This window comes from Pituophis catenifer, unplaced genomic scaffold, assembly GCF_029215685.1.
Source record: "Pituophis catenifer annectens isolate HBS135680 unplaced genomic scaffold, rPitCat1.0.hap2 SCAF_1, whole genome shotgun sequence".
Taxonomy (NCBI): domain Eukaryota; kingdom Metazoa; phylum Chordata; class Lepidosauria; order Squamata; family Colubridae; genus Pituophis; species Pituophis catenifer.
The window spans coordinates 322307369-322332774 of NW_027256881.1; the positions used below are offsets into that span (position 1 = coordinate 322307369).

The 25406-nt window shown below is 46.5% G+C and overlaps 1 protein-coding gene across 2 annotated transcripts; it reads right to left on the reverse strand.

Annotated features, from left to right (window-relative positions):
- Positions 1–3994: 3994 nt before the first annotated feature.
- Positions 3995–16583, reverse strand: OTX2 (orthodenticle homeobox 2). Of its 2 annotated transcripts, XM_070931647.1 has the most exons (4): positions 16524–16583; positions 12563–12806; positions 10813–10964; positions 3995–4615 (listed from the first exon to the last, which is right to left on the reverse strand). In XM_070931647.1, the coding sequence occupies exons 1-4, from the start codon at positions 16581–16583 to the stop codon at positions 3995–3997; spliced, it is 1077 nt and encodes a 358-aa protein (XP_070787748.1). The 2 variants fall into 2 exon arrangements, with proteins under 2 accessions (XP_070787748.1, XP_070787749.1); XM_070931648.1 differs by lacking the exon at positions 16524–16583 and having other exon boundaries at positions 10813–10984; positions 12544–12659.
- Positions 16584–25406: the final 8823 nt, after the last annotated feature.

Here is a 25406-nt window from a genome sequence, read left to right on the forward strand (position 1 = left end):
AGACTAGGATCAACTTCGATCAAAATGGATTTAATTGCGAGCCGAGTGACTGGTGCCAAAGGGTAGCCGATAGGGCAACTTCTAATGCCCTTGGCTAGTTTATTCAACCTTCCTTTCCTTTTTGGGTAGAGCTTTTCAAGGCTTAAAAATATTTTTTTAAAAAAATAGACAAACCTATGGTGACGACGACGATTGTTTTTCACTGAAGTTCTCGCTTAAAATGACAACCTTTTTAACACTTAAAACGAATTCCACCGGAAAAAAGCTTCCTTATATAACGCTCCCCCCGCGAGCGGCCGAGCACACAATACACAATTTTATTGTAATCTAATTGTTTAGAGAAAAGTTTTTTTAAAAAAAATAAAATAAAATAAAAATTGTTGGTCCTCTTTGATCTGCGACCGCTGGCAGGAGATTTTCTGCCTTTTGCTTCCCCTGAATTAAACCAAGAACAGCAAACTGAAGCTTTTCTCTCTACCCAACTCAACCTTCAGCCCCCCCCTTCCCCTCGCCCCCCCTCCCCCCGCGCAAAGGCGTCCGTGTATTTGCGCTGGGAGCGTTGAGGCTTTGTTTATTTGAAAAGGATAATCTGGCTCCGCGTTTACAGGGCACGCATCAACCGAAAGCTAAGTTTCCATTTCTTAGAGGAAAAAGGAAGCTACCGGTCAGGAATTGCTACCCCGGTCAATAATAATAATAATAATAATAATAATAATAATAATAATAATAATAATAATAATAATAATAATAATAATAATAATAATAATAATAATAATCCAGATTCTAGGAATATGAGCAAACTAAAAGAAAAAAAAGTTTTGTAGATATAATTTTTAAAAAAAATAGAACGGAGAAGTTCAAAGAATCTATCCAATCTGGCTAGAAGTCAGTTCTATCGAATTCACTTCAAAATCAGCGCCCTCGTTCGCCAAAATATTTCGAGATACAGACAACGCGCGTTTCTAAAATCAGTTTTCGGGAGGGAAAGCATCAGAAGCGACCCTTGTGCGCCAAAGCATGGAGAGAAACCAACCGTTCCTTTCAGTAAAACCTCCGCAAAGGCTTGGCTTAAATGTGATCTTTCTGAGGAGAAGCCGAGCCTTGGATTTCACCCCTTCGTTGGGTTGGGTTTTGCCTTAATTGCTAGTTGATTTACAGTTTTGTTTTGTAGGTCACAAGGAACGACTGTAATCCCCGCCCACTCCGTTTGGCGACATAACCGGGAATATTTAATATTAAGAAATCGCTAACGCCGAATAAACCACACCTGAAGAAGAAATACGAATCAGTGCCAAAGTGTGTGTGTGTGGGGGGGGGGGGAGGCGGTAGAAGGAGAAAAGGGAGAACTTAGAAACGGATGGCTGATTAAAAGAAAGCGAGAAAAAGTGAGAATTCGTTGAAATGCAGTTAATTCGAAGGGTCTGTTTATTGCGGTGTGGCTGCCCCTTAAATGCCTCCCACCCCCATTCCAAAACGTTTAGATATTCTAATTCGACTGGAGGAAAGGAAAGGAGAGGAGAGGAGAGGAAAGGAAAGGAAAGGAAAGGAAAGGAAAGGAAAGGAAAGGAAAGGAAAGGAGAGGAGAGGAGAGGAGAGGAGAGGAGAGGAGAGGAGAGGAGAGGAAAGGAAAGGAAAGGAAAGGAAAGGAAAGGAAAGGAAAGGAAAGGAAAGGAAAGGAAAGGAAAGGAAAGGAAAGGAAAGGAAAGAAGGCTGGGGGGGGGAGAATTCAGGCAGGCTATTTCTCTCCCCCAAAGAGGTAACAATTTTCCTGGTGATTTCAAGGGGGGGGAGAGGCAGGGAGGAAAAGGGAGGGGGTGCAGGGTGCTCTAAGTCCTTTTGTGTCCAGCTGTAGAAATCATAGCTTTCAAAAACTTTACCCCAACTCTTTTGTCCACCCATCATTTGTGCGTGACTGCATCTGCTGTTTCGCGTATATCCTATATCCCTTCTTCTCAGAACGTTTATAGGAGAGGCTCAAACAACCCCTCTGAGCCTCCAAAGCATCTCCCCCTTAGTTCTTTATCTCCTTTCCTCTGCTTTTCAATCTCTAAATTAATCAGCAAAAAGCCCGAAACGAAATAAAGACCGGGGGAGGGGGGGGGAGGGGAGGGAAAGTGGGGGATAGCCCACCACCATTTTCTATTCTAGCGAACAGTGGAAGAAATTCAGGTTGTTTCCTGAGTTAACCCCCAAAAGAGAGCAAAGATCTCGATTCTTTGTAGTTTGCGGAGACAGCAAAGCTAAGCTGGTTTGGGAATGCCACAAAAAGTTAAATCAAAACCCTGGAGACACACACACACACACACACACACACACACACACAAAATCCCCCCTTCGGTTCAAGAAACAAACTCTTAAAACCTTTCGCTTTTTGGAAGTTGAAACGAGCTTTGAGGAGGGGAACTTTGGCGAGCACATGGGGAGGAGACAAAGACTTATCACTTGTGCTAGAACCATTTAATAGAATTATACATATCTGCCAAATCCAGGAAAAAAAAGGTTTATGCATATATATCTTTTTTTTTCTCCATTTCACATCTGCAAGCATAAAAAACAACAAGTATTTTTGCTGTTTGGAAATTCAAGGTCAGAGCAATTGACCGATGTCTTAAATATATATACTTCTTTCTCCTTACTGCTAGCTTTTCCAACAGTAGGCTATGTAGTACAGGTGAATTGTAAAAGTCCAAGTGTATTTTTATTTAGTGACTTTTTTTTTTAGATCTCAGTGATGTTCATTCAGCCACAGCTTGCTGTTAAAAGTTGCTTTGTTTTTTTTTTTTCAGTGCAGTTTACCTCTGGTAAAAGGCAATTTTAGAGCAAGAGAAAGACAGAAAGAAAACCAGAGACGGGGAGGGAGAGGAAGAGAGATAGAAAAAGAAAGAAGAAATAGAAAGATGGTCATATGTAACTCAGTTGCTCAAATTTCACTGTTAATTATAACCTCTGTAAAATCGCAGCAGAACCGCCTGCTGGTGTGGGGTTTATAATTGCATACAATACAGGAGATCACAGTTTTAAAGTCTAGCACAGATTAAAAACCACAGATGTACCATTTATATAAGACGCACACTGATTGTCTCTTAAAAACTACATATTGACTCCTTATTGACATTATTCTTATTTCCCCCCTCTTAAATAAAGTAGTGCAGCTAAGACAATCAGTCCCATGATCCACAGAGCTCTTAACCGAGTTCTTTGTTCGTATTTTTTTTTCCTATGGCCAACTTTGCCAAATGTGGCTGAAGCAATCGAAGAAGCTTGAGAGATGTATATGGATGTACTGTCCCATAACACAAACATTTTAACCAAGGTTGGATGGAAGGGGAAGGAAAAGAAGGGTCATTCTTGCCATACCAAAAATAAGGTACCTAAGTGTAGGAAGGCAGGAGAGAGAGGGGGGGGAGAGAGGGGGAGGGAGGGAGGGAGGGGGAGAGGGAGAAAGAGAGAGAGAGAGAGAGAGAAAGAGAAAGCAAAAGAGAGAAAGAAAGAAAAAAGAAAGAAAGAAAGAAAAAGAAAAAGAAAAAGGAAGGAAGGAAGGAAGGAAGGAAGGAAGGAAGGAAGGAAGGAAGGAAGGAAGGAAGGAAAGAACCCAATACCCCCTACTCTGATTCATAGAATAATCTTCCATCCCTATCCAGGCAAAGAAACCCAACAATTGGCTAAAACTATGGAGCAACGAGAAACTAAGTGATGTGATTCTGTTCTTGGTCTACACAACATGTCTTTCCTTCTTGTCTTCCTTTCCAGAGCATCTGAGCAAGAGGTGAAATTGGGAGGTATGATCACGGCCACTGAATTTCTTGCCTTTGTTATTAATTTGTGTCCTGTTCACAATTCTTTTTAATTTAAATCAAAGATCTCAAAACTGGAAATTTCAGCCTACTATGGCTATTGTCTTGTCTGTTTCAACAACATCATTGTGGTCACTTATCGTTATCAGCATTAGCATCATCACCATTATTGTTTATCACAAAGGGTTCCTAACAGGTCTTCACAAAACCTGAAACTTCCATGAAGATGTCTGGTCTTTATAATCCAAGCAGTCAGCGTTGAAGTTTAGCTTCCAGGAGGCGGTTTGATCCTTATAATCCAAACAATCAGTAGATGAGTTAAACCCCAAACTTGAAGCTCCATAACCTTGAGTAGAGAGTGAAGCTGGAGACTGGTTGAGATGGCTGGCTACAGCATTGGTACCCATGGGGCTAAGGGTGGTCCCTGGTCCAGGGAGCTGGTGATGCATAGGGGTCAGGTAAGATCCACAGTCCATTCCTCCAAAATATGAGGTTGAGCCGGCATATCCTTGGCTATAGCCTGAAGCCTGAGTGTAGGTCATAGGATAGGACCTCTGCATGCATGAAGAAGAAGTGGACAGGGGGTCTGAGAGAGGAGAGATGGATGCTGGGCTCCAGATCGACACTGGAGCGCTGCTGCTGGAAATGGCAGGGACTGAGGTACTGGCTGGAGGTGTGAATTGGCCGCTGGTTCCACTCTCTGAACTCACTTCTCTGGCTGGAGAACTCTTCTTCTTTGCAGGCCTCACTTTATTCTGGCCCCCGTTCTGCTGCTGTTGCTGCTGCTGGCGGCATTTGGCGCGACGGTTTTTGAACCACACCTGGAAAACCAACCAGGAAGGAGGAGAAAGAAGAGCGAAGGGCGTTAGCTATGCGGATCACAGCAAGGACAAATGGGATGAGAATAATTATCACCGGGGAGAACAGACAGCACTGAGTAGGATATGATGTTTTCCTGAGGAATATCGTATTAGCCATTCCTCGTTTAAGCAAAAGTTCTCAGGCGTTTAAAAGTTGTTACGAAAATGTTGCTAGTCCTCTTGATTTCCCTTTGGGCTTCCCTCAACATCCTTTGTGTGTTTTGCTGATACACTATGGAAAAGCTTTGTCAGAATTTTTTTTTTTTTAAATCCAGGTGGAACATGGTAGCAACTTTTATAATGCAGAAGCCCATATCAACATCTAGCAGTCATTACAAAGACTTTATCTGGGAGTCCTATCAGTATTTAGTTTAAAGCCTACCCCTTTGCTCCTTAAAAATGGGTTCAGAAAACTGAAATAAATGACCAGGAGCAAAAAAATAAAATAAAAATGATTTAATTCATGGGAGACAACAAAGATAACCATGGATCTACTGCAGAGGCATTGAGTTGCCCAGGGGTCTCCAACCTTGGCAACTTTAAGCCTGGAGGACTTCAACTCCTTTGTTGGCTAAGGAATTCTAGGAGTTGAAGTCCTCCAGGCTTAAAGTTGCCAAGGTTGGAGACCCCTGGAGTTGCCCATTGTTTAGCTTCATCCATTCTTCTTCTCCTGTTCATCTCTGCTTTATGGCATCTACTGCAATCCCAGACTGAAAAATATGTGGTTACATTTTATTTTAAAGACGGCTACTCAAAGGACTGTTGTTTTCATCTTCCACCATGAAGCAATAGTGTATGTGGAAAAACCACTGGAGAGTGTCAGGCTACCAGCGCTTTCATAATGTAGAACCAAGCAAACCTTTAATAAGAGTACTTTGAAGAAAGGGGAAAAAAGTTCTTTGCAAGCCTCTGAGCCTGGCAGCTTAGGTACCCCAAGGACTTCCACTTAAGTCCTACTGAAGTCAAGCCCTTAATTAAAAAGAATAGAATATTAGAAAGGAGAGGTTATCAATTAAGAGAGCAACTGAATGGGAAGGAAACATGCTTGTCCAATTAATGGGCTGTATCTTTTCTTTCTTTCCACCCCTCTCTGAAGGGCAATTAAATAGTAGGAAGTTCCTTAGAACCTGTTGATAGAGGTGAAAAGTCTTCATTTACTGCATCTCATGTAAGTAAGTCATGTGATTTGTTTTCAAGGCACGTGATTTCCAATCAGAGCATCTCCCCCTGTTTTTTTCCTCTATGTCTAACTCCTAACTCCCTAACCCTAGTTGCCTTTTGAAAAAGCACCTTTGTGATCCCTTAAACTCCCTTCATACCAACCAAGAGGTATACTCTATCCCTTGCTTCTCTGATGTTCTGCTTTCATTTATGATCAGAATAGTCTTCGGTTTTCTACTAGCTGGAGTATGAAGAGATCAGTAAGAGATATAGGCATGCCACTGAACAACGTTTATCAGTTCGTTGACGGAGATGCTCTCTTGCACAACATATGCCTTTTAGATCAGGGGTCTCGTGGACTTCAACTCCCAGAATTTCTCAGCCAGCAAAGCAAAGCAAAGAATTTTTTCAAAAATTCTGGAAGTTGAAGTCCATGAGTCTTAAAGTTGCCAAGGTTGGAGACCCCTGTTTTAGATCGTAGCTGTTTTGGACTGTCCAGTGCAAATAGGAATCTGTGTATATTGTTATTAAACATGTGGATATCTATTTAAAAACACGCAAACAGCATATGCTCCAAAGTGGAGCACTACATGCAACTGTCACAACATTCTCTCATCTCTCCTTGGATAACATATTTCTGACTTTGTCTTTTCTTTCATCTCCACTCAAATAATCAATGGCAGCTCTAGGAATACCATCTAAAAAGGAACCGGGCATCATTTTTAGATATCGCAGAATTAGATGCTATCAAGGGCCACCATTTTGGTGCTTGACTGGAATAATTGTTGCAAGAAAAAGGCGTATCAAGGGTGCTTTTCTTCTGGTTTGATCTCATATCTGTGACTTCTATCCAAATGATGAAACTATCTTTACTAGGGAATGATAAGGAATAGGAGAAAAAAGGAAAGGGGGAAAAAAAAGAAAAGGAAAGTATTTCAAGAGGAGGAGGTTATATTTATTTATTTATTTATTTAAAAAATGTATATAGCTGCCCAATTCACACAGTTACTCAATAAAATATTAATCTCAGTTCCTCTCACCTACCATTTAAATTGCTCTTTAACGGTGTTTTGTGAAATAATCATTTTGAATGTGTCATTTTTCATTTTTAAAAAATATTAGTTATATGTTTTTCATTTTCTTTTATTCCTAACATAGCCCGTAATATTAACTACAGCAAACAATATAAATTGTACTATTGAAATAGAAAACTAGATAGGAAGTTCATGAAATAAACCACACAGCCGAGATACCAAGTTAGAAAATATGGCAAAAAATTTATGCAGCTCATGTAAAAGGGAAAACGATGGGACTGTAAAAATGTTGTAAGCCTACATTATACCAAACACAGCAAATTTAAGTTCCTAGCTTTGTGCACATTAGGAATGCCTAAACGGTGTTTTGAAGAAGTTCAAAACTTCCAGGTGTATGATGAAGAACCTTGTGGTTTGTGATTCCAGAAGGCCACATGAATGGTACAAGTAGGTCTCCAACAGAAGACAGTATCTGTAACTCAGGGTTGAACAGTGGAGTTCTTAGTACTCTCTCTGAGCCTGGTTGTTTGCTTGCAGATGCTCCAAGCATTGCACTGATGATGTTATCTACTCGGATAATGAAACATCTGGAAGCAAACAGCTCAGCTCAAAGAGCACCAAGAACCCCACAAGTATCTCTCTCAGGCTTGTTAGGAACCTGGGGTTTAACTATATCACCTGGTAAAGCATATGGAAATCAGCTGAGCAACAAGCTTTGCCTATCTCGTCAAGTCTGTTCTATTAAAATAAATGGCTTTTATGATGTATCTGGGAAAGGAGTTAATTTCTTTTTTAAAAGCAATTTAAAAAAAAGATTTATGTTTAAATATGTGTTCAGAAAAGACATATTTTATAGCAGTTTAATGATCAAACTCAAACAATATGATAAGTGAAATTGAGTCTAGGTGCTGAGAGGTCTTTTTTTTTAAAGTGATCCTTTATTCTCCAGAGAATATCTCAGCTCCTGGAATCTCCTGGAGAGAGCAAAAACCTATTAAACTAGTTTAACTCTACGAGTGTAAATGTGCCTTGCCTCTTCCTGCAGCTTACAACATATTATGAATTCCCAGATGTAATGTCAGCAAATGTGTCCTGTGGCCATCCTTTTTCTTTTTGGGCAAACCTATTTTACTCCCTCCTGAAAATATCTGGGCAGTTCAATTCATTTCATGCTTAGTGGAAAGCAAGTATAGATGGAATCACTGGACAATGCTTTCAAGTTAAGGACCATTTTGGATGTCAGGCTTTTCTTGGTGGACCCTGCAGGAAACCTGCTTATCAATTGAGATGCGTAAAGATTTTGGTGTATGCATGTGTGTGTTCACACTCGTACCCAGCTGCAAAACATGGAGTACGAGTAGGTAGAATGCAATGCAGGTATTGCAAAATGATACAGTACTATACTTCATTCTTATAAGCTAACCAAGTTCTCTTTTTAAATGTTTTATCACAATATGTCATTTCACCCTGTAATTATGGTTAGGATTAGGAAATGTTGTCTGGAGAAAGAATTTCCCTTGGTCACTGGGGTTTGCAGTTTTCCAAGAACTGCTTTTCAATGACATCTGTCACAAATCAGTTTGGGGAGCCGTTCCTGAAGTACCCAGCTCATATACTTTCTGGCTAGAGACTGACAGCTTGAATGTTGCTGTTAAAAAGTACAAAAGCTGATCTGATGGATAAATAAACATTAACTGACTCCTGGTTTTATATAGGTACCATTATATTTCATGGCATGAGGATGACAACGATGATGCTAACAACATCAACAACAACTAAAAACAATGTGGCTAGTCTACTGAAAAAGCCATAGGTTTTCAATTAAAGGAGCTGCTTGGTTTCTAAGCAAAATCAAAAGCAACAGAGAAGTAGGTAGAAGCTTGGGTAAGAAGGTACAGAACATGGTTAGTGCCGTTTCCGTCAGAACCCACTTTCTCAAGCTCATTCATTTTCCATACCTCTAGAAAATTCTTCACCACTATGTATAGCAGCCAAAACTGGTATATTAGTCAGTTACGCCAGGAAGGCACAGTTCCAAATAGTTCAACCCATATCTCCCAACATAGGTTCACCACTTTCTCATATTTCCTCTTTCCTTTTCAGCGTGTACCACTTGGAAGTACTTAAAGGTGTACATGTTTGTTGCTTGAAAGAGCAGTATGTTAAATGATCCTTCTCAGCAGGGTATAGTATCAGAGCTGGTGAAGTCTGAGGAACAGTCTAGTGGCTTGCACTCTGAAGATCTCTTTCCAAAAGTCGTCACTTGCATACACCCTCACACTTATCATCATCTTCTTCTTCTTCTTTGTAAGACTGAGCATGAATATCTGCAAAATCATCTTGGTTTCTGGCCACTTAATTGATGTGATAAATCATTAAAGAGGCCTGCCTGTGAACTGCACGCTAAAAGCGCTCGTTCATTTCCCCACCAAATAAAAGGAGAGGAATGTGATTATCTTGCTACAGTCATACGAGAGAGACAAGAAAAGTAATCAAACAGCAAACAGATGCTCCAAAAATCCTCTGCTTTTTTTTTTTTTGGCAAGTTAATATGACCAGTATGTCTGTCTGTCCGGACTTTAAGCCTTGCTGAGAATCTTCTTCTATGCACCCCAGCCAAACTGAACTCAGTTGTCAGCCCTCTTCATAAATGCTATCTCAAGAAACCATGAAGATTTACTGGGTGGCCTGCAAGGAATTCCTAGTTATGGGAAGCGCAGGGCTGCCCAAATGCAGTTTGCTCAACGTGGGAGGATTGCATTGAACCTACTTCATCGCAGTCACTGTTCGAGATCAGCATAAGCTACACTGGAGGGGGTGGGGAGAGAGAAACCCAGTCCAAGATATTGTCCAAGCAAAGTAGATTTGGGCTATTCCCTCCCTAGAGAGTTTATAGAGTCTTACAGCTCTACCCCAGCCAAGCTGGACCTCATTATGGCACATTATGGATGGATGAGAATACCAATCACTAGAGAGGAAATGCCCTTAGTCTATCACAATGTTTTTCAATCTTGGCAACTTTAAGGTGCGTGGACCTCAACTCCCAGAATTTATGCTGACTGGGGAAGTCTGGGAGATGGAAGTCCACCGGTCTTAAAAGTTGTCCAGGTTGAAAAAAACACGGGTCTAGCAACATGGAAGGATGACAAACTGTTCTGACATGGTGCATATGACACTCTTTCAAAGAAGGGTGCAGGATCAAAAATGAGAGCTTGGCTGAATTAGATTGATGGTCTGAAAACTCAGAGTCCTTTTTTCCCCTGGATAATGGCAAACCAGAAATCTCTCCCACTCCCCAGACAGGCCATTAAACATCAGGCCTTGCCCCACTTCAAACTTCTGGTTTTCAGAGATCCAAAACTTTTGGAGCCTGGGGCCCATTTTATCTTATCACCCTCCGCTACAAGGTCATCTTTCTTTTCAAAAAACCATGGAATACCTCTCGCTGGCTGCAATCCATACCTGAAGGGGGCCTTTCTCAATTTAGGGATCTTCAGGTAGGTATATTCAGCAACAGCTCTTACCATTCCCCTCAACTACTGTTACTGACGGTGGTCTGTAATGGCTAAATGTGGCTGAGGTAGTGAAAAAGGAAATTGGAGGGGAAGAAAACTTTCCTAAAACATTCGCCTGCCTAGAAAGTTGCCTTTCTGTCCATCGGGGTGGGAAGAAAGAGGTTTGAGTTTCAGAGCTTCTCTTCTTCAGGAGCTTCTTGTCCTGAGAGGAAAGTCAGGATGCTGAGGACAAGATACTGAAGATGACCCTGGATCTCACCTCTTTCTCCACTCCACACGCTTTATTTTCTCGGTCTCCTTCACCACTACCCTGCCCAGATCCTTACCCCAGTTGTATCGTCCTCCTGCCCGCCCCCCACCCCCGCCCCGAAGCTCCCTGGAGATCCAGTCTTTCCAGAGAAAAAAAGGAAAACGGGGAGGAGGCGCGCGCACCAGCCTTTTTCCTTACCTGCACTCGGGACTCCGGCAAGTTAATTTTGAGGGCCACCTCTTCGCGCATGAAGATATCCGGGTAGCGGGTTTTTGCAAACAGGGCCTCCAGGACGTCCAGCTGCGCGCGGGTGAAGGTGGTGCGCTCCCTCCGCTGTTTCCGAGGGGTGGCTGGGAAAGAAGAAAGGCCACTCAGATCGGTCAGGAGGAAAATATAGAGCCTTGGTGGCGCAGCAGACTAAAGCACTGTTAAGTAACACCAGCTGCCTGCAATTACTGCAAGTTCAAATCTCACCAGGCTCAAGGTTGACTCAGCCTTCCATCCTTTCGAGGTAGGTAAAATGATTATTGTGGGGGCAATAAGCTGACTTTGTATAAAAAAAGAACACCGCTTGGGGGGGGGGGAAAGCCCTACTAAGCAGGTATATACAAAAGTATGAAGGCTATTGCTTAACTCATTGTAAGCCACCCTGAGTCTCCGGAAAAGGGCGGCATATAAATCGAACCAATAAATAAATAAATAAATAAATAAATAAATAAATAAATAAATAAATGCCCCCGGAAAGTTTGGCTAAATCCGGGGAAAGAGAACTCGGCCGCTCCACAACGGAGGGGGGGGGCGCTCGAGTAATCAGTCCACCTTAAGCCGTTTCGACGCCGCTGACTTCCCCGAAAGCCCTGCCCCCTCTTTCCTTGGGAGAAAACCCCCCAACAAGTCCGGTTTCACGAAGGTTGATTCCTAAAGAAGCCTCATTATCTCCTGGGCGGACTCGGGCAGAATCCGGTTGAGGGGTAGAAGTCTCTTCTGCACGATGGTGGCCACCTCTCCGAGCTCAGAGAAGACCAAACTCCCCGGGCCGCAGGCTAACCGGCTCCGGGTTCAGGTGCCGCAATAGCGCGCGATCCTAAAAGGAGCCCCATCGAACTGAATGCGACGGACTCTCTTGGGAGAGGCCGGAGGTGCGGATGGGGAGTGCAAACCCGACTTTCTGGGGAAAAAAAGTGGGCCAGCGTAGCTTCAAGGGTGCTGGTAGGAGAGCAGTTAACTCAGGGTGGCAGCCTTTGACGGTGCACCGACTGGGGGAATCGATTCGGATACAGCGGGAGGCCTGCTGGTGGCGTCTGGGTGCAAGGAACTAACAGGATCCGGATCGACGGTGCAGATGGAGGTTCCGATAGAAGAGAATATATGTAGCTCATGGTTGAACTCGTGCCGTCCTTGGGGCACTCAGAGCTTGGCGGCTTGCTTGCAGATGTGTCATTACCCAAGTCGGTAAGATCACCAGTCCAGGTGAGATCATTAGTGTAACTGATGATCTTACCTAGTTAGGTCATGAAACGTTTGCAAGGGCTGCACAGATGGAGGTTCACTCGGAAAGGTAGCCTAATCGCCCTCCACCCCAGGAACAATCCTCTTGCCCTTCTCCAGATCTCAGAACAAAAACAAAACAAAAACGAAACGAAACAAAACAAAAAAAGAAGCAAAAATCCGATTTGCTCCAATCGTCGGGAATAGCACTTTGCCCGGAAAGGCTCAGACCGAAAATTCGTGAAAAAACCGTTCAAAGAACTTTTTCCTGAAGCCGTGAACGGGAGAAATTTAAGGGGAGAGTTGGGATACTCCAGCTACCCTCCTGGTTTTCATTGGCACCCGGGAAACAGGATCCCATCAGCGGGGGGAGTAAATATGAGGGCCCAAATCCAACGAGTCCCCGCCCTTTGGAAGCCTCCCCCTCCCCCCCCAATCGACCGGGTGTCTCCTACCTTACCTGGATACCCGACGGAGGGATGGAGCAAGTCCATCCCGGAGGTGGTGAGGCTTAGGCCGTTGACTGCGTAAGGTGGTTGCTTAAGATACGACATCATGCTAAAGTTGGGGTGAGGAGGAAAAATGGCCAAAATTCTGGGGCTGGGTGGAGTTGGAAGGAGATGCCTCTTGGACCTGCTTCTTGCTCCTTTCCTCTTTCTTCTCCAGATCTTTCGGGTAGAGAAGTTAACCTTGAAACCTGGAGCCTAATTTAGAAAACAAAAGGGAGACAGACAGAGGGAGAGGGAGAGGGAGAGGGAGAGGGAGAGAGAGAGAGAGAGAGAGAGACGGAGCAGAGTGAAAAAAAAAAGTCCTGTCCACGGGGGTCTTCGAACTAGCGAAGTCTTGCTCGCTGCGGGGTGGCACCCGCTGAGCTGCAGGACCTGCCAAACCGCGGCCGACTGGAGGGGCGCCTCCCTCCCCCTCATCCCGCCCGCCCCACAAGTCACAGGGGCGACGTACAGTAGCAGCTCCCTTCCTTAGGAACAGCCCACCCCCACCGAACTCACAAGCACGCACGCACGCAACCACTCTCCAACCTACTCCGCTCGGGCTTGCTTTCCAGGGGGCATTTGCCGAGGTTTTCCTGGGTTTAGCAAGTAGTTAATTGCCTCCAACAAAACTTGATTGGGACCCATTTTACAGACACAAAGGACCCCTTGGCTAAATAAATAAGGCTGCTAACAAAGCCTCCCCACCCCGCTCCGTAATTTTCCTCGGCGACAAAGGAGCGTATCTGTTGTCCCCCCACCCCCACCCCGAGCTTTTTAATTACCCCGGATTTTGCAACTGCAAAAGAAGCGCCCCCCCCTCCCCAAAGTTGAGAATTCAAATGCCCACTTTAAAGAAGATCTAAGCGAGGGGGGTTGGTGGTGGTGGGGCGCTCCGCTGATTTACCGTCCCTCTATCTTTGGCATGCCTGAAGTGATTTCTTTCAGCTAAGTCCCCCCCCTAATTAGCACTTGCGCTAATTAGATTTAGAAGCAAAAAAAAAAAAAGGGACTCCCCGATTTTGAAGACTTTTAGTGGGGGGGGGCGGAGGAGGAGGAGAGAGAAGGCCGCAGCAAGCTAAACAAACAAGTAATTAACTTTTGCATGAAGTGGGAGAATCCTTTGGTCCAAACTCTCTTGCAGCCCTGGTCAGCATTTGCCTTCCTCTCTTTTGAAGGAGGATGGAAGGGGAAGAAAGGTTGCCTTAACTGAAACCATTTAAAACCTGTGCCTGGGTAAAGAACGCAGGAAGAAGCGATCTTGGGTTTTTCTTTGGTTTGGGAGTCTTCCCCATCCCATCCCACTCCGCACCTCCAGCTAATCTGGAGACCAATCTACAAAGATAAACTTCCGCACCAATTCGCGGTGTGCATTTCTCCATTTCAGCACAAGATTTGGGCGTCAGCAACCTTCCCGGCAAACTTCTAGAGAGTTCCCCCTAACTCTCATCACAGGGGGACGTTAATAGTTCCTGACAGATCAAAACCTTCGCGCGTCGAGGAGGAGGAAAACGGGGGTGGGACGGTGTTTAAGATTTCTGCGAGGATCTAATGAGTTTGAAGTTTTGTGAAGAGGAGGAGGAGGAGGAGGAGGATGGCTGGGTCTTCTCCCTCTTTCTGCACCGCCACCAAAGGCCGTCCGGAGGTAGGCGACCAAACCAAAAAAAAAAGGCTAACTTATTTAGAGTACTCTAGTACTTTTCTCTCTTTCAAGAAACAAATAAACTTAACGAAGCACACTTCAACCAAATAGTGAGAATAGAAGCTCCCAACATCTCCGTAGGAATTCTAGCCGAGCATCCCTAGGCAATTCTTGTTTTGGGAAGCCGGATTTTTACGGCACAGAAAGTTTTTATAGGGGAAAAAAAATTCTGCGCATTAACCGGGCATGTAGAAAAAGAGGGGGACGGGCTGGAAGTTTAAAGCCCGCCTCAAATTTTCATTTCACCCCCCTTTCCTCGCAGGGAATCCCTTTGCTCTCCCTCCTAAAGCAACGTTGAAGCTCCGCGCCCGGCTCTCCTTCATATAGAAGAAAAGGCGATCCAAGTTACAGGAAGGGCGATCCAATCGACGCAGCCCGCCGAGCTCTAGAGACTTCCCTCCGCGAGCTTGCAAGCAAACGGGGGGGGGGGACTGGGCAGAGAAAAGGCCGAAAGGCGTTTTCACAGCTCCTTCAAGAGGACTGGTGCCACTGGAAGCCAGCGGGCTTCTGAGCAAAGTGACTCACCGTTTTTTAAGTCAATCGAATTTTAGGGCCAAAAATCCCTTTCAGATCCGGAGTTAGAAGGAGTTGCCCGGGAAAAGGGAGGCTTACACCGCAAACACAACTGACTCGCTCCAGCGGGCGGTTAAAGCTAAAGCCAGCCTTCCCCTTCCAGACATTCCCTAAACGCGTGTCTTATGCGTGTTGGCATCAGAGCAGAATACGCCTCTGAGCTTCCCTGCTCAGATGGGCACTGACAAGATCAACCCGGCTTAGTTTTCACGAGAGGAATTTCCAAGAAGTAGCGATGGGCAAAGATCGCAGCCTGATTGTCTCCTCTCCAAAGATCCTGGGATATTTTTTTTTCTTTCAAGCATCCTAAAAGAAGAGCAGCCCGGGGTTTTCTCCTGCTTCCAGAAAGTCCCACTAAACTTTTCACTTTCACCAAGAGAAAGTGGTTTCAGCTGAGGATGAAAACTGTGGGGAGTCTTGGGGAGTCCTTGTGTCCTGGTTAAGAAGATTCAACCTCGGATGAGACTTTCAAAATAAAACCACAGCAGCAAAACCCTGTTTATTAAAAGGCATCTAAATCCACCCAAACAATTGAAGTTCCAAAGAAGTTTCTGGATGCACAAAATGTGGGATACTTCCAAAGATTCCAAAATAAGAGATTTCAGTCTAGGGATTCGTACAAGCCTTGTATTCCTTAAGGAATTTCAATTTAAACAGTATGCATTTTGCCAAAATGAATTGCACGAAACTTTTTCAGGATTGCTCTCATAAAATAGACATATTTTTAAAGAGAGAGCAGGGGAAAAGGAGAGAAGGGTAGTATAATCTGTATGGCCCCAGGACCACTATTACATTTTTAAAACGAGCAATAGATAATTCAACTCAGACGTTTCCTTCTCTGCTTCAGAATAAAAAAGCAAATGCAATTCTCCTCAGATATTTTTTAAAAGTATACGAGCTATTTCAAGTAAGCTATTGTTCATAGAGTCGAGTTAGAACGGAGGGATCCTTACTAAGCGATCAGTTCTATATCTTTATGAAGATATTTCAAAGCTGCGTATTTATATTTACGAATGCCAATCCCTTCACAAAATATGCATTTGTCTGAATAAGAAGACTGGAACAAATACACATCGCTTCTTTTTAAAACCACTATGTGGTTGAGAAAAAGAATAGGAAAAAGTTACAGCTAGCTTTTTAAAAAAAAAATCTTTGAAACATATTAATGGATTTTGGGGGTCACGTCATCTTCCCCCCCAGTTCTATCTGGATCCATTCATTGAGTTCAGATTTTTCGTTGACATCTCAAGCTGCTGAACTGAGACCACAAAACTTTCAACCTGCTGAAAGAAACGGCTGTATAAACACCTGTAGCTCAAGAACCCAGCTCTCATCCTGGAAACAGCTGGCTCGCTTTCTGCCACACCTTACTTATATAAACAGTTCGTTCCAAGGAAACAGACAGGGAATGTTGTGGTTTAAAACGACTGGTTTCCCAAGGTAAGCTTGTTTCATTAGGGGCCCAATCTTCTCTTTACTTAAACCAAGAGAGAGCCTCAATAAACTTATTTTCCAGTAATAGTGAGAGTGTAACTCTCTACACATTGGGCAAGACAAACTTCTATACAGTAAGACTTACTTCTGAGTAAACACACGGGTAAGGTCGTTTTAGAGAACCACTTTTACACCTATTCGCAAGTAATCAGCATTGAACTCACTGGAACTATGTTACTCAACATAGGATGGAACTGCGAGCTGCTACGGGTCACTCCCGCCATCCTTCTTTCTGCAAAAAAGGAAATGGGATCGCCAATTCGCCATGTTTTAGATGCTATTTTTCTCTCTGACTTTTTTTTTTTAAAGCCAATCTTCTATTAGATTTATTTTTAAAAACCCCTAGAACTTTAAAAATAGCACAAGAACTCCAACCAAGTTTGTTTGGTGATTGTTATATATATATATAACCTCATCCTACGTTTGCTTTGGTTAACAGGCAGAGTTAAATTCCCTTAAATTCAGAGCACGATTTAGCCAACGACACACAGACATTTTTAGCTCGATTCGCCCCCAACAGATGGGGAGGTAGAAAAACAGCACGTGGCTGGCTCGAAATTCCAAAAGGTTTTGGGCTGCTGGGCTGGATCGTGTCCCGGAACAAGCAAACTCTTTCTGGGAAAAAGAGATTTTCTTCGGGGAGCCGGGCCCTTGGCTCACCCATCTGGTCCACGCCACTTCCCCCCCCACTCCACACGACCAACCTTGTTCGCTTTCGTGTTTCCGCGCCCCAGACAGCAATCCACATCTCCTCTTACTAACAACCCAATCCGCAACCTGGCCTCCAAAGAGCCGAGAGGGCAGGTGCTCTGCCGGGCCCCCCGGAAAGCTCCGAAGGGAAAGAGGAGTTTCCCTCCAGTTTCCTACCTGATCCGAAGTCACGCCCTTTCAGCCAGGAGGGGAGAAGGCGACAGCTGCCTTTCTCCCCCCAAAGAGCCGGTTCTCCGCAATCTGTCGCTGCCAGGGCGCTCCAGACCTCCTCCTCCTCCTCCTCCTCCTCCCCCCGCGCGGACCCCCATCTACCAGTTGCTCTGTCCCCGCTCAATTATAATTACCCCGTCCAAGAATTAATTATAATAAATGTTTTCTTGATAAACTAACGAGATAATCCGGGCGGCACACGGCCCCTAATTACGGGACGGCTGCAGTAGCACTCAGGATCATTTGGGTTGATTAATTTTCTGCCTGATGGCGATGAAAGAAAAAAAAAGAAAAGAGCCCAACCCTCCCAACGACTGGCGGAAAGGTTCGGGGAGAGAAGCGAGAGCAAACAGGCGCTTCTACCGGTTAACTGACGCAGGGAGATAGCCGAGCCCGTCTCCTTCCGTCCTGCCCCGAGATCTTCGGCGTCAGCTGCCCAGCAAACGGCGCACCCACCCACCCAACCCCCCAGACCTTCGGCGCAGTGAGCCTTGGGGCGCAGGCCACCCTCAAGTCGTTTCTCAAACCGACTGCCAAGCCGACGCGCCTCCTACCGACTCCTGGCCTTCCTCCCGGCCGTGTTTTCTTTCTTTCTTTCTTTCTTTCTTTCTTTCTTTCTTTCTTTCTTTCTTTCTTTCTTTCTTTCTTTCTTTCTTTCTTTCTTTCTTTCTTTCTTTCTTTCTTTCTTTCTTTCTTTCTCTCTCTCTCTCTCTCTCTCTCTCTCTCTCTCTCTCTCTCTCTTTCTCTTTCTCTCTCTTTCTTTCTTGATGGGGGCAGGTAGGATGGTGGAGAAGAAGGCCTTCCACAGTGGAACAGGAGCTCCAGCAATTCTCTCTGGATACAAAGCCTAAATTCGCTTTGGGGGCCAAAGAGAGTCGCTCCGGCTTGGGCCATGTAGAGCGCGATCCTGTCCCAACTCACTAGGAAGTTTTCTAGGCTGGGGTTGCAGTTGGAGTTCTCCAGACTTCTCCGAGCCCTCCTTGCCTCGTTTTCTCAAAACAATTTCTGCTGGCATCCTCAGGCGACCAACCCCGCGTGCATTAGAAGCAGCCTCGTGGAACCAGCCACAGGCCTGACTTCCGAGCATCCCGCGGGAGTCGGGGAGAGTTTGCTGGGGAACAAATGGATCGGGACCAAAGTTTGAGTTGCCTTTCCTCAAGCTACGATCCCGGCCCGGTTGATTTGTATGTGTGTGTCTCTCTCTCTCCACCCCACTCCCCCGCCGAGAAATAGAGCTGCAAGCTTTCCGACGACCGTTTGCAACTTTCCATTCTGGAAAGCCATTCTGTTTTACTTTTAAGTGTCCAGGGTTATCTGGATCTGCTAATCGGATCTGCTAAAAAAACAAAACAAAACAAAAAACACCTTTTAAAATCTTGATTTGAAATACGAGCGGGCCAATGGCAGGGCCGGGAAGCAAGGTTAGACAACAAGGATCTGACCGCCATCCTTCCTAACCCGAAATCCCAAAGAGCCTCGCTTTGCAACGAAGTAGTCAAGTAGATCAGCGCGATCTCCAAGCAAACACACTTACAATTGCGAAGTGGCAGCGGGGGACGACACAAAATCGAATTCTTTTCTAATGGGAGACCTTGTTCAGAAAAAGCAGAGAAGAGAAGCGTGGCTAGTGGGGGGGAAAGGCAACGAGAAAGGCTGAGTTTCTTTAGGAGCAGATTTTGCCACCTTCCCTGGAAGCCCGTAAATCCGCGCCTTTTCTCCCTTGCAGCCCCACGAGAGAGCTGCACATTCTGACGCGACCACCGTTTAGCAACATCCATTCCACTCGCTCTTTTTTTTTACGAATACTGTTAAGATCCGCCTGGCAAGCTGCACTGTTTAGACCCACGTACAATTGCGGAGGGATCTCTGTGGGAGATTTAGATCTACACCCTCGGTAGCGTCCTGGCCTTAAATACTAAAGAGACTCAAACGAATTCAAAAGCGGGCGATCTGGTCCCCGCGGGAGAAAATGCAAAGCTTGCAAATGCCCCCCCCCCCCGTTTGAAATCTGGTTTGGCTAATATAACTAATAGAAAAGTAACGTGCTTCTCCCCAACACTGATGGAAAGGGGGAAGCAAACAAACCCGATGGGGAATGTGATTATCGCCGTTTCTCAGGCGTTGCAAAGGCGGTGTGTCAGAGCGAACTTTTTGGAAACCTTTAAACCTTTTTAAAGGCTCACTTCGTTGAGTCTTTAAAGCGCGTCCGGTTCGGGGTGTCAAGAAGCACCCACAAACCCAAGGAAGTTGGAAGTCGATAGATCGGTTAGGGGCAATCCTCGCTTAGGGGCGATCCTCGGAAGTAAAGGCCTCTGGCTTCCAATAGGGTTGCCTTCCAAAGAAGGGCTTTTGGATGGGGAGGGTCAGTGCGCGTCCAAAATTCTCTGGAGTTTTCTACGATCTGGCTGGTTTGTTGCCTGTAGGAGCAGCCCTAGAGAAATCCAAGCACCCAGCAATCTTCTGTTAGCTGGACTGGATTTCTCCTTTGCTCTGCAGAACAAATTGACTGATCCTTCCTTCCTTCCTTCCTTCCTTCCTTCCTTCCTTCCTTCCTTCCTTCCTTCCTTCCTTCCTTCCTTCCTTCCTTCAATTCGCTGGAGTTGTCTAGTACTACCCTTGGTCCAAGAATATCAAGGCTGGACTGAGGGAGGAAATCTCTTCAACAGGATCCTACCTGGCCAGATCCCCCTCCCTCCCCCCCTCTTTCCTTTCCTTTCCTTTCCTTCTTTCCTTTCCTTTCCTTTCCTTTCCTTTCCTTTCTTTCCTTTCCTTTCCTTTCCTTCCTTTCCTTTCCTTTCCTTTCCTTTCCTTTCCTTTCCCTCAGTTGAGCGGAGGTTTTCCTTTGGGCGCTGCAACTCTTCAAGTATACTTGAAAATCCAATTGCTGTGTGTATGTCAAATGATTTTTAGTCTATTGATCGGACTGTCGGAGATAAACTATTTATCAATAACTCATGAGCTAGGTGGATTTAATTTCCTTCTCTCTGCCCTGCCCGGCCCCTCCACGAAGGCAAGGGAAGAAAACGAGAGCTGTGTTGTATGTGGGGAGAGATTCTGTCCGGCTGTACACAGCCCAGCCAAACCGCGGAGTTAACATTAACGTCGCTTTCCCTCCGTAGGGATCTTTGCTCGCCCCCATTTTTTAAATAAACTAATTGTAAACCTCTGTACTCCGAAGTAGTCCCAGTTCAGGTCAGTTGCCCCCCCACCCCCCCGGATAAATTGCAACCTTTCTCTCTAAATCTGTTTTTTTTTTTTTTTTTAAATTCAGACGAATTTGCAGCCAACAAAAGAAATGATAGGATTGGGCCGAATTTTAGGTAAATCTAGGAGGATTCTGCAGGGGAAACGCAACGCGCGCACACACAGAGATGAACACCTCACTTCGCACTATTCAACGATCCCCCCCCCCAAAAGAAAAGCGATTAAGCTGAAGGAACCAAGCTGGCCTGAAAGAGCGTAACAAAACAAAACAAAAATATTTTAGTTTGAGGACCTCTCAGAATCGGTGCCTTTTTCCCCCAACCTCCAGTCACAACTTTTTGCCACACAAAAACGACCCAATCGTCGATCTTGGAAAAGGCTCCCGGCACAGGCGCGCACCCACCTCGCTAGAAAGCAGAGAAGGCCCGTCGATTTCAGCCTAACTTCGAGAGTCTCTATAGAGGGGGTGTGGGGTGTGTGTGGGGAGAATGGCGGGGGAAGGGGGGGGGAACAGACGATTTGTAAGAGAGCAGAAAGGAAAGAAGCAGCCGCCTTCCCTTCGCCCCCTATTTCCCAATAGTCCCGGACGCCAAAGTCAAAGGCCCCCCTCTAAAAACAACGCCTGGCGATGTGTGTGTGTGTGCGAGTGCCGGAGTCCTCTCCCTTACCTTGAAGCTTCTGGAAGAGCTGCGAGTTAAAAAAAAATGTGGTGGCCAAACCGTCCGGCCGATTGATCTCTAGGAGCTCCGGAAACAGAGTTTTTCTCCTACAAAAGAAAGCAAGAGGGAAGAGGGTTAAAAAAAAAAAAGCCCCTTCCTCCGAGACAGCGGTCCTCTCGCCTTCTTTTTCCTTTCCGCTTCTGGCGATGAAGAAGATGAAGGCGGTGATGGTAATGAGGATGAGGATGAAAAAGAGTGGGAGGAAGGAAAGAAAGAAAGAAAGAAAGAAAAGGGGGGGGGGCAGCGGGGCAAACTGCGACCCGCTTCTTAAAAACAGTCAGGCAAATAAGAATAATGATTTTAAAAGCTATATATACCGAGCTCCCCTCTCTAGCTCCCCCTCCCCTTTGGTGGAGCGGAGGGGCAGGAGGCGCTGGAGCGAGGTGGGACTGGGTGAGGAGACGGGGGGGGGGGGGCGGTGGGGGCAGAATGGTGGCGAACGCGCGGCGGTCGGGCTTGCTCGCTCTCTCTCTCTCGCTCGCTCTCCCGGCTGGGTTTGCTGCACAAGCGCCTCTCGGGCAACTTTTTTGACGGCGTCTCTCCAACCAATGGCAAGCGGGCTATGATTGACACATCTAAGCCAGAGGGAAAAGAATAAAAACAGACAACGGGGGGAAAGGAAAACAGGGGCCCAGCTTCGCCGGGGGGACAATCAGGCAACAAATAACAGCTACTTTTTCAAAAAAGAGACGCGCAGGCGGGCACATAAAAATATACAGGAGAAAAGGCTCCCCCCCCCTCCCTTCCCTTCCCTCTCCTGCACCCCCCACCTCCAGCCCTCCAGCCCTCGGAGCGCTTCTGGCTGGAAGCCCCTCAAGTCGCGTCGGGTGGACAAACCAGGATCGGGTTACCCTGTTTGCTGCGGGGCAGAGAGAAAGAAGGCTCGCTTGAAGGGCGGAGGGGAGAGATGGGGCCAATTAGCCCCTTGATCGTATCAATAAATATCGGGACGTGGGTGGGGAAATCGAGTGGGAGAGCGGAGCTCCCACTTCCGAGGAAAAGTGGCCGGGTGGCTTGGGGTCGTGGCGTTTTCAGGCGGCCACGGCTGCTTAAATAACTCAGCTCCCGAGTCATACGAGGGAAGGAGAGTCCAGTCCTTGCGGGTTTTTACTTGTGGGTAAAGAAAATACACATCCCGGTCTACCTCCCAGCCTCCCAATCTCCGCAAGTCGGCCAAAATGGGCAGGATGAGAGGATGGGTGGGAGGGGGGGATGATGATGGTACTCAGCCTATTTCCCCTAGACTTGTGGCAGAGATCTCATGGCAGTCCATGGTTGCCTTCACTGGCCGGGTTCTCACCACCGGCTCTAAACCCTTCTCACATCGGGCTCCCCAAACGCGACCCCGGTGGATTAAGATTCGATCTCCCTCAACAAAACCGTCGGGAAACGGCTTGGTTGGATTCATCCAAACGGGGGGGGGGGGTAATAATGGCTGGCTTCCCACAACCTGCTGGACTAGGAGCTACCCAGCAGGTCCATCTTAGCCCAGGCGAGCCTGTGTTGGGACCGCAGCCAGGGTGCCCGAGACTGAGCCAAGCAGCGATTGCGGGTGCGCCTGTTTAGCCTACCTGCGCAAGGAGGACTCGCCTCTTCTTTGCGGGCGAGCGTTTCCACGAGGGAGGTGAAAGTCCTGAGCGTCAGTGGGGGAGGAGCTTCCCTTACACTCACCCCCTCTTTGCTTGGGAGTCGGAACCTCCGGACTCCGCCGGACTTTGTTCTGCGGAGACCTGCCTAAACTTGCAGTCTTAAGCCACTTGCCCCCCAACCATGGTTCCCCAGAAGTCAATCCGCGACGGTGGCTAATAAAGACACATTTCATTGGGGAGATTAAAACAATCTCTCTCTCTCTCTCTCTCTCTCTCTCTCTCTCTCTCTCTCTCTCTCTCTCTCTCTCTCTCTCACACACACACACACACACACACACACACACACACACACACACACTCACACCCCCTGAGCTGGCCCCCAGGACTTTGGGTTTCGAAGGAAGCTTGTTTGTGGGTGTTTGAGAGAGGGGTTGCCGGCCTAACTTAATGGAAAGGCCGGGCTGAGCAAAGAAAATCCTTAGCAGGCGCACACAACGAATATTTAGTCCCCTCTTAAATCCGGTGGGTCTCCCTTCCCGGCGAAGTTGACTAAAGACACGGGTTTCCTCTTCCCACAAACTACAGAAACTTCCTTGCCTTGGTGGATCAGCGCGTCCCGTCGGGGAGAGCCAAGAAGCCTGGGCGTTACCAGGCATTTCGAGAGCCAGAGAGATTTCGACGGATAAACTGAGCCATTCCCACGACTCGAGGCTTGGTTACAGACACGGGACACCGAAGTCCTTGAAACAGGCCTTGAGGGAACGAAATCGATTTAAATCGAGTTCGGATCCTGGAGGTCTCCTTCTTCTTCTTCCTCAACATGGAGGGAGGAAATCTGCTTTTCCCTCTGCTTGGACGTATCTCTCCCTAAGTCTGAGGCCAGTTCATTCAAAACGCCAAACGTTAATAGCTGCATTCACACACGGCGCTTATATAACCCTTAGTGAATGAACTCGTTTCTTAGGTCCGGCCGATATTTGGAAATTAAGGAGAAAGGCCGGGCTGACCCAGCACCCTAAGGCACAAGAAGCAGCCCACCAACGTTAACGCTAAAAGGAGGTTCCCCGGGTGTAGCTGCTGGTCTGAGTTGTGTGAACTTCTCTGGCCGGGGGTAAATGGCTGCGCTTCAAGACGAATCCTCCTCTGGCTCATCTCAGGATCTTAAGGACTTTTTCGCATTCTAGCAATTTATTAAATCGCCTCTTTGTGTTAATTCCTGGCTGGGCCCTGCCTCAAGCAAACGACTTTCCCTCCCCGCAATAAATTAATTCTCGCAAACTGCCTAGTGGTTTCCTTCCTTCCTTCCTTCCTTCCTTCCTTCCTTCCTTCCTTCCTTCCTTCCTTCCTTCCTTCCTTCCTTCCTTCGAATGTTTTGCCTTTGGGTGCTCTATTTTCTTCGCGGGCTCTTTCCATCTCTCCAAAGTGCCGCCGGTACCGAAAATCTGTCCTGCCACGGCTCGGGGACCGGAGACAGAGACATTTTCGCCGCAGGGGAAGCAGGAAACTCTTGTTTTCTGGGTTCCCGGGCAAAAGCCTCCGGCATCCCTGCCTTGATTTTCCTCAAGAAACCGAGGGCGGCGGGCGCGGGTGATTTGCTTTTTGCCCAACCCTCTCGGGCCGGCCGGACCGCTTGGACGCTTCCTTCCTCCCGACCCCATTGCCAGCTCTGGGTAAGGAGCCTCTTCTCCCAGTCCGCCTTCAGATCCGAAGAGCCACTACGATTCATTAGGATCACAGTAAGGGGGGGGGGGAGGGGCAGGGAGGGATCGGCGTTCCCTGTATTTGACGCGTCTGTATCTGCGGGTACCTATAACGAAGTCTATTAAAGTTCCGCTTAGCGTCCCGGCTTAGACAGGTTCTTCGGTGCGCGGGACTCTCCGATGTTACTTACAATTTTTTTTTTTTCTTGGAAGTGAGGAGCTTTCTTTTGGCACCAAACTGGGACTTGGAAAAGCCAGCCAGGCTGGAAGAAAAAATTCAGGGAGGAGATCTGGGGAGAGAGAAAGTGAAAGGGAGGGGACAAGAGAGAGCTAGGATGAGAGAGGAGGGGTGGGGAGAGAGAGAGAGAAGACGCAGTAAATGAAACTGGACGCCACTTCGCACCACTAATAGAATAGCCTTGTAAATAAATACTTTTTGGGGCAAACACACAGACACCTTTTGTATGGGTATATATTTATAGCGTGTATATGCCCACACGCAGGCACACATATCCATGCCCACATCTGTCTCCATAAGCTACCTATCTCCTGCTGAAATTGCAGAGGTGTCCTTGCGTGGCTGCGGGTCTGAGGCTGCGAACGGGAGCAATAACCACCCAGGCCGCCTTTCTCCGACCCTTTGGCCCCCTGGTCCAGGGACTTGCCATTCTCACGCGGCCAAGAAATAAAGCCTGGCCCAGAAACGGACTGTTGCGTTTGTGCGCCTTAAATAAACAACAGGTCCCTCTTTAAAATTCTCCATCCACTCCAGATGTCTAAAAAAGCAAGATCGCGATGATTTTGTCACGGTTTGGTAAATTTACCCCTTTAAGAGGCTTTCATAAATCCCAGAACACACCTTCAGCCAGATTTGAATATAGATTTAGGTTTTAAAACCCAGTCGCAGGGAACAC

What these genes read in the sequence shown, in the direction of transcription:
- OTX2 (XM_070931647.1), bottom strand. Translation starts at nt 16,583, where the DNA reads ATGGCGGGAGTGACCCGTAGCAGCTCGCAGTTCCATCCTATGTTGAGT. An exon ending in TGTTGAGTAACATAGTTCCA is followed by an intron (nt 12,807 to 16,523) that starts GTGAGTTCAATG and finishes TTTCTAAATTAG; the next exon opens with GCTCCAGGTTTCAAGGTTAA. An exon ending in TGCCGGAGTCCCGAGTGCAG is followed by an intron (nt 4,616 to 10,812) that starts GTAAGGAAAAAG and finishes TTGGTTTTCCAG; the next exon opens with GTGTGGTTCAAAAACCGTCG.